Source organism: Doryrhamphus excisus, chromosome 8 (assembly GCF_030265055.1).
Source record: "Doryrhamphus excisus isolate RoL2022-K1 chromosome 8, RoL_Dexc_1.0, whole genome shotgun sequence".
NCBI lineage: Eukaryota > Metazoa > Chordata > Actinopteri > Syngnathiformes > Syngnathidae > Doryrhamphus > Doryrhamphus excisus.
Genome location: NC_080473.1, coordinates 9127914 through 9140495, shown reverse-complemented (window position 1 = coordinate 9140495; position 12582 = coordinate 9127914). Strand labels below are relative to the sequence as shown.

At 39.4% G+C, this 12582-nt stretch overlaps 1 protein-coding gene across 10 annotated transcripts in view; it reads right to left on the bottom strand.

The window, feature by feature from the left end:
• Positions 1-12582, bottom strand: part of stx1a (syntaxin 1A (brain)) — a 53040-nt gene that overhangs the window by 19622 nt on the left and 20836 nt on the right. For all 10 annotated transcript variants that reach the window (XR_009131405.1, XR_009131406.1, XR_009131404.1 and 7 more), the window contains exon 3: positions 9804-9903. Coding sequence is in view for 7 of the 10 variants with exons in the window: in XM_058079850.1 (XP_057935833.1) it covers positions 9804-9903 (100 nt within the window). In the remaining 3 variants the exon portion in view is untranslated. The remainder of the gene's footprint in view (positions 1-9803; positions 9904-12582) is intronic.

Genomic DNA, 12582 nt, shown 5'->3' with positions numbered 1-12582 from the left:
ATAAGACTAGTCCTTCCAGTCCTGTTTGCCTGGCTCATTGATTAGCTAGAGTCCAAGCATTATGTATTTTGAGTACACACACTCAGCTCAGCCATTGAACATGAACAGAACATATTTGCAGTGCAACAGGCTCAGGTCAGGTACAAATGGGGGCTGATACACTCCTGATCAAAATTTAATTTAAGATTTAAGACAAAATGCACAAATTTATATTTTGCTTGGATCTTAAATCGGTGGTCAAGTGGTTAGCGCGCAGGCCTCACAGCTAGGAAACCCAAGTTCAATTCCTCCCTCGGCCAAAAATGTAAAAAAAATAGTGATGGTAACATGCTTATTACTACAGAAAAATAACAATGAAATACTAATATCATGTGATAGTGCGGTGGTTAGCACGCATGCCTCACAGCTAGAAGACCCGAGTTCAATTCCACCCTCGGCCAAAAATAAAAAAAAAAAAAAATAGAAGATGGCAAGATGCTTATTACTACATAAAAATAGCAATGAAATACTAATATCATCTGATAGTATCTTAATACTATTATATAATACTAATTAAATATAAATATACCTTGGCAAAACCATGAAAGAGTTATAGGGCCTCACTAAAACAAGAAAAATTATACAATTACTAACAGTAAAATGAACAGTAAAAACTGCACGGAGATGCGGTGGTTAGCACGCATGCCTCACGGCTAGAAGACCTGAGTTCAATTCCACCGTCGGCCATCTCTGTGTGGAGTTTGCATGTTTTCCTCCCACATTCCAAAAACATGCTAGGTTAATTAGCGACTCAAAATTGTCCATAGGTATGAATGTGAGTGTGAATGGTTATTTGTCATCTGGACTGTCAAGATTACATTTCTTATCCGAGAATAAAATGTTCTTCCATTTTCTTGATCCCATGTTTGGTGCTCTCATGCAAATTCCAAATGGGCAATTTTAAGAGCCAAAAGTGCAAAATATGAATTTTCAACTTCTCTTCGAATTGTCATCAAGAGTGTACGGTATATGAAGTTGATTTAAAGTTGTGACACTTTGTAACAGGAGCAGTCTGAGTAAGTTTTGCTGTAATTCAAGTACACAATACTGGATTAAATACTCACTAGCTACAAGTTAAAATATAGGAGATATACGTATTTGAAATATTTGGTTTTTTGGGAAATGATCATTGAACACTTTTTCTGCCGCAGAATGTGCAAACGCTCGAATGTAATGAGCACCTGAATGGGTTCTTCTTGTCTTGTCTGCCAAATAGCATAAAGGCATCTATGAATTCCATCACAGTAATAACTGCTCAGAGCTCATAGTTTTAACTGAGCCGGTTGTTAGGTTCCTATTACTGAGCTCGTGGTAGTTAAAGACATCGATCCAAATAAGCATGAGCAACAGGAGAATTCCATATAATAGCATTTTTTTTAGCATTCAAAATCCCAAAGGATAATCTCTGCCCATCTGTTGGTGACCTCAATTGGAAACCAACTTGGGTTCTGCAGCAGGACAATAGCCACGTTTACATGAGGAGTTTTTATCTTTCCGAAAGCAATGGTATCAATGGAAAGGAATATTCCAATCGCGTGTGTACATGCGCCGCTATAATCAACCAGAACAGTCAATGGGGCATACGCAGTAAAGTGTAAACGCCAACATCACGTGATACCGACTTTGAGTTTTTCTTTCACGTGTTGGAATAACTCCGTATTACCAGTTTTTTCGTTCGTCCAGTCTTGAAATTTAGTTTGGATCAAAAACAAACTTTCCGCAGCAGTCCAGTGCCGATTGCTTGCCTCCATTTTTAAAGCCGAAGAATGTCTGGAGCTGCGTGTTACGTCATATCTAAGCATTCGCTGAAAGAACGCACCCGGGAACAGGAAATGATAAAGTTCAATCTTGCTAATATTTTATAATTAAGCTTGGTACATCTTTTATATAGATATGTATTTTCTTTTTTAATAAAACTGGACTTGTGAATGGCGTATAGAAGGGTTTAGATTCTGTTCCACAGATGGCGCTAATGCACAGGAAAGCTGCTTGCTAACCGCCAATAAACAACAGAAGAAGAAAAACACCACGAAGAAGAACGCAGTCTGACAACTTTCCAATTGAGCGGGTACAAGATACCTCAATCGGATTGGGGAAAGGAATATTCCACCCCCGGGAACCCCATTATATGTTCATTGGGATTGGCACTTGTCTTTGGGAATGAGGTGTATACAAAGGTTAAAATCTTTCCGTTTGAGCAAATAAACCCAATACAATTGGAATATTTGGGTCCATGTATACATGGCTAATGATCCAAAACACACCAGCAAGTCCACCTCTGAATGGTTGAAGAAAAACAAAATGAAGACTGACCTGAATCCTATTGAGATGCTTTGGCATGACGTTTAAAAAGGCGCTTCATGCTGGAAAAGCCTCCATTGTGGCCAAATGACAACAATTTAGCAAAGATGAGTGGGCCTAAATTGCTCCACAGTGCTCTAAGAACTCATTCCAAGTTATCGCAATTGTTGCCGCTAAGGGGAGCCCAACCAGGTATTGGGTTTAGGGGGCAATCACTTTTCCACACAGGGCAATGTCAGTTTGGATGTTTTCTTCCTTATTAATACAACATTTTCATTTAAAAACTTCCCTTTGTGTTGTCGGGACCAGGGTTCAATTCCACCCTCTGCCATCTCTGTGTGGAGTTTGCATGTTCTCCCCGTGCATGCGTGGGTTTTCTCCGGGTACTCCGGTTTCCTCCCACATTCCAAAAACATGCTAGGTTAATTGGTGACTCCAAATTGTCCATAGGTATGAATGTGAGTGTGAATGGTTGTTTGTCTATATGTGCCCTGTGATTGGCTGGCCACCAGTCCAGGGTGTACCCCGCCTCTCGCCCGAAGACAGCTGGGATAGGCTCCAGCACCCCCGCGACCCTTGTGAGGATAAGCGGAAGAAAATGAATGAATGAATGAAATTAGGGTGGACATAAAAGGATTTTACGCTACTGATTCCGACCCCAAGCATCCATGTTGTCATTGACTAGTATTTACATTTGATGATATGAAACATTTAAGTGACAAATCACTTTTTTTCACATCACTGTATATATCCCTATATATTACTATATAGACACAGCCAAAAGAAAAAAAAAACAATATACATGAATAAAGCTATTGTGTTTCCGGTATAGATAGTTACCGCCATCACAGTTCATGAAAAACGTTCATCATTTGTCACCTATAGACAAAACGTTTTACAAACAATTGTTTTCACTCAACTGTTGTCAAGTAAACGTACCCTAAACAATCATTTGTGTGCTGCCTTCAGAGTGTGGGAGTGCACTCAGGCCAAAAAAGGCTGCAATTAAACCAAAGGCGCTGTGAGTTGATGAGTCAGGACAGGAGCAGTGCTATTTACCAACATAAATAACGGTGACTGGGAACGTACTAAGCCATGAAAGAAGCCATAGTGGAAATGCTGGTGAATAAAAGTGTGAACAAAGACACAAAACGAGGTCTGATTTTTGTGTGAAATCCCAGTGTGTGTTTATTTTTACTATTTTTCTGGCATGCAGTGAAGTGGAGTGGAGTGGGGTTTGGCATAGAAATATTTTAATAGCAAGGGAAAAAACATTTAGATTGTCTTGTTTTAGTATACGAGTGAGATGCCAGATAAAAGTGGATTGTTTCATAATTACACTGATCATTTGACTGCATTATAACACAAGTTAATTTCAGCTAGCTTACAATGCTAAGAAAAGGGAAATAATATATGTTTATGTTTGACATATGGATTGTGAATGATGGGCTAAATTTCCCCCAGAAAGTGAAGTTTCCCTTTAAAGCCACTTGTTAGCATTAGCATAATTGTTAGCATTAGCTTGCTTTAAAATGCTGTACTTCTATAGATTGCTGGAGACCAGTAAGATATTGTTCTTTTAGACCTTTAATATTATTTTTTCTATTTAATTCAGTGTTCGTGACAATGAATTGCATGAAATTAATCATTAAAAACTTAAAGCTAGTGCTAATTTTTGCTTAAAATACAGTATTTAATTTATATATTAGTTAGCCTTAATGCTAATGTTAGCATAAATGAAAACACTGAACACAATGTGTGTGTATGTATGTGTGTGTATTTCTGTTTATTCATTAATTTTCCACCGCTTAGCCTCACGAGGGTCGCGGGGGTGCTGGAGCCTATCCCAGCTGTCTTTTTCGGGCAAGAGGCGGGGTACACCCTGGACTGGTGGCCAGCCAATCACAGGGCACATATAGACAAACAACCATTCAAACTCACATTCATACCTATGGACAATTTGGAGTCGCCAATTAACCTAGCATGTTTTTAGAATGTGGGAATTGAACTCGGGTCTCCTAGCTGTGAGGCCTGGGCGCCAACCACTCCTGCGCCATGCAGCCTATTTCTGTTTATATATAAGAAAATACACGTTTCCCAGTCCAATGCAGTTGAGGCCAATTACAAACAGATTTTTATCATGTTTGACCCCCCCTTAAAGGATGTATTTCATGTGATGTCCTTACGCTTTCTCTGGGGAAGCCACTTCAGGCGGGCCCAATCATTGATGACGTTTGACCTTTCATGACCAAATCTATCGCCTGCTGCATCATCAATCACGGCAATGAGAAAAAAGGGGAACGAGGCTGATGATTCCCAATACTACAAAGCTGGATAATGCCATTACACAACTGAAAAAGTACTGTAAAATATATTACAAGATGGGAAATGATGTGCAAGTGGGCGGTACTAGAACACAATAACCAGACTAAAATCTGCCTTTATAGAGATAACTAAAAGTGCGTGATTGTTTGTATAATTATTTTACTTCTAAAATGCTGCACACAATATTTGACATGTCAAAACATGCACTCTTATTGTGTTTCCTGTGCTATTACATTTCTGGTAATATACCACATGACGGCACTGTGACTACACCACAACTCAGCTAACTAACTCCTTATTTCTAAAATCACATAATAACAGCTAAAATAATGCATAAGGCTAAAAATAACCAATTACCTAAAAATGTCATCCAATACTTCTCTACAAGAGAGGAGAAATATGATCTCAGGGAAGAAGTACATTTGAAACACTTATATGCTAGGACTACGTTAAAAAGCCATAGCATTTCAGTATGTGGAATCAAACTATGGAATGGATTGAGTAAGGAACTCAAACAATGCACAACGATGAGCCAATTCAAGAAACAATACAGTTGATGTTTGCTAAATACAAGGATGAAGAGTCTTGAACCAGTCATGATGTGCTATATATATCACTATATTGACACTTACTATGGTACCCATTATGTCATTGGATGCTCATATCACCTCGTACTTTGGTACGTGAGAAAAAAAAAAGAAACTTAAACTATATTAGGAAAGCAGGAAGTGAACAAATACAACAGTTACTAATTGTAAAAGTACCAGATGGAGGGGTAGGATTTAATAAGCTTTGCTTCTTCCTACTCCTTTTGGACATGTGGAACTGTGAACTGATTATGTGATGCATTCAATTGCAATCTGATGCATGTTCAAATGAAACAAAACCATTACACATGGAGTTTCATGTGCTTGTCAGTGAGTATTCTTACTAAAGATCGACCGATAAATCGGCCGGCCGATATATCGGGCCAATATTTGCATTCTTTACGATATATTATATGGTCTCAAGTTTAATATTTGTTTAAACTTGAGACCTGTAATATTTGTTATCATTGTAATTTTTTCATGTAAATTGAGGGAGCAAAAGCAGTATCGGCCACAAATATCGGCCCAAGCAAAATTGGCCATCGGCTAAGGCTGTCCCAAAAAAAAACATATCGGTCGATCCCTAATTCTTACCGGGCAGGTACTGATACGTGAGTACAGGTTCTCCGTACAGCTGAGCGATGTGAATGAGACAGTCCAACACAGGTTCGGCTGTCTCATCGCCAACTTCAATTGTAATCTGATGCATGTTCAAATGAAATAAAACCATTACTATTACATTCTAACTTTAGGGTTGTGGGCTGAATCACCACCAAATTTGGTCCACACCTTTAGGGAACGGACATGCGCATGTAAAATCTGAATAACATGACCACCGTCCAGCATAACCGTCACGTTCCACTCTGTGCCAATCCTTTTTTCGCCCTCCTCCTCTACAGTTTTCCTTTCGGATGAGGGTGGGATAGCTGGGTCCAAACTGCTTCGACCGCATTTAAGCAGATGGATTTTCTACACACATTTATGGACTACTCCATTTGGAACACATGGACATGGGTGAATTATACCCATGTGCTTAATGACACCCCTTGAGGATAATCTGAAGGATAAAGTCGTCTCTGACGTCTCCTAGAAAATATAAAATAGTTTTATTTTCGTTGCATTCGTTTACTTCGAACATGTTTAACAAAGTTACAAGAAGCATAGAGTTCGTCCACAGCATTCCAGACACACCAGACTACGTATAAAATGGCCGATGTGATAAGGCAGGTGGTTTCTTAAGCTCGTTCACAACACCAGCAGATATAGCGATCTATGCGTCATGACGGAGGCTGACATTTAAATCAGCAGCTGACTTCATATGCATTTGTCACGCACACACACAAATTAAGTATTGAGCTGAATGTTAGATGAGACACCTTTTGTGGTGGGCTAGTTAAGGGCCTCTTCTGTCTCTCGAACACAGGGCTCGTCAAAATGATGATGGCTATTACTTGTAATTATCAAATAATAAAAACTGCCATAAGCGATCAACTCTGGTGCATGTTATAGTGACACCTAGTGGCCAGTGCAAACTATATACTATAATTTACAGCATAAAGCCTACAATTTTTGCATGTTTCCATCTTTATACGTATACATGGACCCAAATGTTCCAATTGCATTCGGTTTATTTGCTGAAACGGAAAGAATTTCACTTTTGTATACACCTAATTCCAATCCGAATGAATATATAATCGGATTCATAGGGGTGGAATATTCCTTTTCCCAATCCGATTGAGGTATTTTATACCCGCTCAAAAGGAAAGTTGTCAGGGTGCGTTATTCTATGTGGTGTTTTTCTTCTTCTGTTGTTTATTGGCGGTTGGCAAGCAGCTTCCGGTGTGTATTAGCGCCATCTGTGGAACAGAATCTAAACCCTTCTATACGCCATTCACACGTCCAGTTTTATTAAAAAAGAAAATATATATCTATATAAAACATGTTCCGAGCTTAATTATAAAATATTAGCAAGATTGAAGATTGAGCAATCGGCACTGGACTGCTGCGGAAAGTTTGTTTTTGATTCAAATTAAATTTCAAGACTGGACAAACGAAAAACTGGCAATACGGAGTTATTCCAACAAGTGAAAGAAAAACTCGGGAAAGTTGATGTTTACATTTTACTGCACATGCCCCATTGACTATTCTGTTTGATTATAGCGGCATATGTAGACAAGAGATTGGAATATTCCTTTCCATGTATACCATTGTTTTCGGAAAAGTTATTCGGGAAAGATTCCATTCAGAAAGAGGAAAAACTCATGTTTACGTGGCTACTGATTTCACACTTCTGCCATCTTGGGCTCAAAAAAGGTTGGTGACAACTGGTCTACCAGTGCACAAGCAAGCAGATCGATGCCTCCTCATGCAAGTAATGGATCCTACTAGTGAGAAGACAGCCTTTTTTTTGTGAGAGTCCAAATCAATGGCCTGACAAAAAGGAATCAGAAAAAGGTGTGAGACACCACAAATGATTCCGAAATGGAAGACGGATGGCAGCATACGTAGCATTATTTAACACAAGAAAAGAGAAAAATAGTGAAGTGACCGCAGTGGCGAATATAATGAAAAGGAAAGTACACCCTGAGAAGGAACATAATAGCGGAAATCAAGCTATTTCAAAAAAGAAGCTCAATAGGATACATTTTAGACAAATTGGGCACCAATTTGTAAACTTCTCCACACAGCTTTGGAGTCATTTCTTTCAATAAGTATATGATTTCTCAAGCTGGGCTTCCTTAAGCCAATTAAAAAGCAGGATAAATGCAAAAGCAATGCTTCTCAATATGGCTTAAGTGCAGGAAATCTAATATCATGCCACGGCTATGCATCATTGCTTAGCCTTAAAATGACGTTAGCGGGGAACGGCGTCAAGTCTCCGGAGGCTGGTTAGAGCAATTGAATCCCCTGGAGGGGAAATCTGTTTGAGAGGAGGCAAAGTCGGCGAGATGATGAGAATGACAGCTTATGTCAGGCTAAGGCGGCGGCACCAGGCAGGAAGCTCTAGTGGCCGCAACATTAGGTCCACCTGTATAATCTAACGATATCTACAAGTAGGAAACTACTTAGGAAAACAATCAGACTGCACTTCCGGAATAACAAACAAAAAACAGACTGTGTACATATATTTATACTGTTATTCTGTATATTTTGTATTTTTCATTCTTTTTTTTAATAGATGTGTCTGCACCTCCTATACCAAAACAAATTCCTAGTATGTGTTTGATCATACCTGGCAATAAAACCTTTTCTGATTCTTATTTTCTGATTCTGAAATATATACTGAGGGGTGTGATATTCTATATTGGAAAAAAAAAGTTGGTGCATTATCCACTCAGGCTACATACTCTCCCATGTTGTACTATCTCAGAAATAATAATAATAATAATAATAATAATACATTTTATTTGTATAGCGCTTTTCAGAGTACTCAAAGATGCCTTTACAGTAGATAAAAAGAAATAAAAATAGAGTTGAATGAAAACAGAATAAAAGATGCATTAAAATACAATATCCATACATTAATTCAGAGCTAAAACAAGGCTAAAAGCGGGGCGAGGCGCAGCAGTCAGCAGTCAGGATTTAAACAGGTGGGTTTTGAGTTGTTTTTTGAAGGTGCGAAGGTCAGGGCAAGCACAGAGTGAATGGGGTAAAGAGTTCCAGAGGGTGGGGGCAGCGATGGAGAAGGCTCCGTCTCCCCAGGTTGGGAGTTTGGTCTTACAGGAGAGTGCCAGAAGGATGGAGTCTGAGGAGCAAAAGGGTGACGCGGGGCATTGTGTGGATGGTGGAGGTCTGTGAGGTATGGAGGGGTCAAATTGTGGAGCGCTTTGTAGGTGATGAGAAGGACTTTGAAATGGATACATTGGGGAATGGGAAGCTGGAGGACCGGGGGTCATGTGTTCACGGGAGCGGGTGGAGGTGAGGAGGCGAGCAGCTGAGTTCTGAATATATTGTAGTGTGTTGAGGGTTTTGGATGTTGTACCATAAAGAATAGTGTTACAGTAGTCGATTCTGAATGTGATAAATACCACAATATTGTTAGCTCAAAATCATACTAGCTAGTTGGAGGAGCTCCAGGCTTTATTTTAAGATGTTTTTTTTTTTTAAACTGTCCTCTGTGAATTGGTGGGCGTATTACACAGAGAGAGCTCCTCTAAGCTCTGGTGGGTTAGAGGTGGTATTCCTCATGTCCATGATGGCCTTTCATGATGTCATTTTAATAATGTACCTTGTACTGAAGTACGAGGTGATATGACTATACAATGACATTATGTGTACCATAGTAACTTTCCAATAGACATGACGACACACATTCATGTAATTGTATCACTGCTCTGCATTATCCAAACCACAAAGAACCTTTGGGTTGTTTACATTTGACCAGTCTAAAAACAATACGCATTGACAGCCTTGTCATCCTTGCAAAAGCATAAATGACGCATTCGATTGTGTAAGTGTACCTACTGAGAACGTTTAAGGCGTTCTTCTGTAGTTTCATAAACAAACTCCAACATGGAGCCATACAAAACCAAAAGCAAACAGAAGCCTTACTCTCATCAGGGTTGGGTGATGCAAGGATGGCGCTGTGTTTCCTCTTCACCTCCTCAACTTTATCTGCCAGAGACTCGATGAAACCTCGGATCTCCTCCACCTGTCAAGAAATGGACGGACTTTAGAAGTGTAGCACCATAAATGATACTAAAAAAACTGAAAATAAACTGAAATGAAAGCATTTCTTAATATTTACTGTATCATTTCAAACGGCAGCCAATAGAAAGTTTTATTCATAGTGAAACACACTAAAAGACAAAACCTTGGACATATTTTACTTCAATATTTGACTTAAAACTCATTTATGTTGAGACATGACATTAGATTACGTTTCCTTTCAGACTTCATGGCGACTGGCCACATAGCCAGCAGAACCGAGTCGACATGCCATAACTGAGATGTAATAGAAAAAAAAAATCTCCTCTCGTTCAGTGTGGAAGTGGTAAGTTATTGGTTTCTTTGTCCTTCTTCCCCATTCCACAAGTAAATTGACGAGGCTAACAAGTGAGCTCGGTAATTAGCTATGCTAGCAGCAGCTATCTTTTGTCCCTGCAGTGATCCCGTAGCCTGTGCATGTAATGTAAACAAATAATAATAGAGTGTAAAAGTGACTATAGGGTGTTATTTAATGTGTACAGGGCTGTAATATTGTTAAAACCCATATTTACAAAATCATAAAAAGGTTCTACCTACAAAAATATTTTGATTATTAATATTAATATTATTAATAATTCACTTATGGTCAAGTCTGAAACCAATTATCCGCGATTACTGTACAAGAAATTTAGAAGACGTATTCAAACTATGAGTGTAGGATTCTACATTGGTCACTAGGTGTCAGTAATTGCTCAGTGACACAAACACCAGACTTGATTGCCAAAACAACAGGCTTTTATTGTAGGTTTTTAAATTATTTTACCTTTTCATTAGTATATACTGAGGGGTGTGATACTCTATATTGGAAGAAAAAAGGTGGTGTATTATCCACTCAGGTAGGCTACATACTCTGCCATGTTGTACTACCTCAGAAATACCACAATATTGTTCGCTTAAAATCATACTAGCTAGTTGGAAGAGCTCCAGGCTTTATGTTAAGATGTTTTACCCATATTTACAAAGTCATAAAAAGATTCTACCTACAAAAATATTTTGATTATTAATATTAATATTTATTAATAATTCACTTATGGTCAAGTCTGGAACCAATTGTCCACGATTACTGTACAAGAAATTTAGAAGACGTATTCAAAATATGAGTGTAGGATTCTACATTGGTCACTAGGTGTCAGTAATTGCTCAGTGAGACAAATACCAGACTTGATTGCCAAAACAACAGGCTTTTATTGCAGGTTTTAAATTATTTTACCTTTTAATTTATTCTACCTTTTTGCCGACTAAGCTGACATGCTAGATATTTTTTTCTTCAGAACTCATCAAATACAGAGCTAGTTTTGGCCTCTTATAATTATTATTATTTTATTTAAAAAAAACTTAAATGGCATCTGATTTTCAGTATGCAACTGATGACGCAAGTATAAAGTGAACAGATGCAAGACTTGCTGGCGCCCCCCAAACCTTCCATTCATTCATTAGTGCACCAAAACAAAACAAGACAGATGTCATTTGTCTTGCTGCTCCTGTGACTTCATTAGCAGGAATTAGCGGTGAAGGAAACAAGGCAGTGGCGGATATCAAAGTGAAATTCTTATGTTGTGTTTCTGCAGGTGTGTGCACTTTTCCCCCACCGCGTCTGATGTTGTTTTTCACCCAGACTAATTAAATTTGCTCTTGTTGTCTTAAGACAGCCACACCGTGACTCACGGATACATGAGATGGCTTCAAGTGTTCCATCTTTTGCTCGCTAACCGCCTCCTCCTCATCATCATCTTTATCTTCTTAGCAAACTGGCACAGATTGTTGCGTTTTAACGTTTTAGTATCTCTCCAGCCCCGTACCATGCAGCTTCTGTCTCTCCCCTGTGGCCAATTAAAAAAGATCCAATCAGAAGCTAATCACAGAGATAATAGGATATTAATGTGCCATGCTGAGAATGCTGTGGAATGTACAGGTGGAGAAGACAGGATAAAGGTGAGCTGAAAATGAAAATGTCAAATGTGTGATTCGACAGGGAAGAGATGTAAAGAGACCAGGTGCTCAGGCAGAGCCTCGTCATTTTGGCAACGAGGCGAGGTGAAAGCGGGGATTGATGGAGAGCAATGGCATGTGACCTGCTGCTGGTTGCAGCTGATGCCTGAGCCAGAGGCAGAAGAAATGGTGATGAAGAGGGCAAAGAGGAGAATGAATGGCTGGGCTGGTAGAGAGCGGAGTGTTGTGCCAGCTGATGCTGTGAGTTCAAAAGTAGTATGTGCATGTGATGTGGTCAAACAAGCCCCTCGGCAATGTTCCCTCTCAGGTGTGCTCCTGCACGCTGTCCGCACACGGCAAATCTATGCAAGGCACCAAATTATACATATAGACAAACAACCATTCACACTTAAATTCATACTTTTCATACAATTTGGAGTCACCAATTAACCTAGCATGTTTTTGGAATGTGGGAGGAAACCGGAGTACCCGGAGAACATGCAAACTCCACATAGAGATGGCCGAGGGTGGAATTGAACTCAGGTCTCGTAACTGTGAGGCCTGCGTGCTAACCACTCGACCGCCGTGCAGCCCAACGCTTGTTGATTCATTCATTCATTTTCTACCACTTTTCCTCACGAGGGTCGCGGGGGTGCTGGAGACTATCCCAGCTGTCTTCGGGCGAGAGACTGGT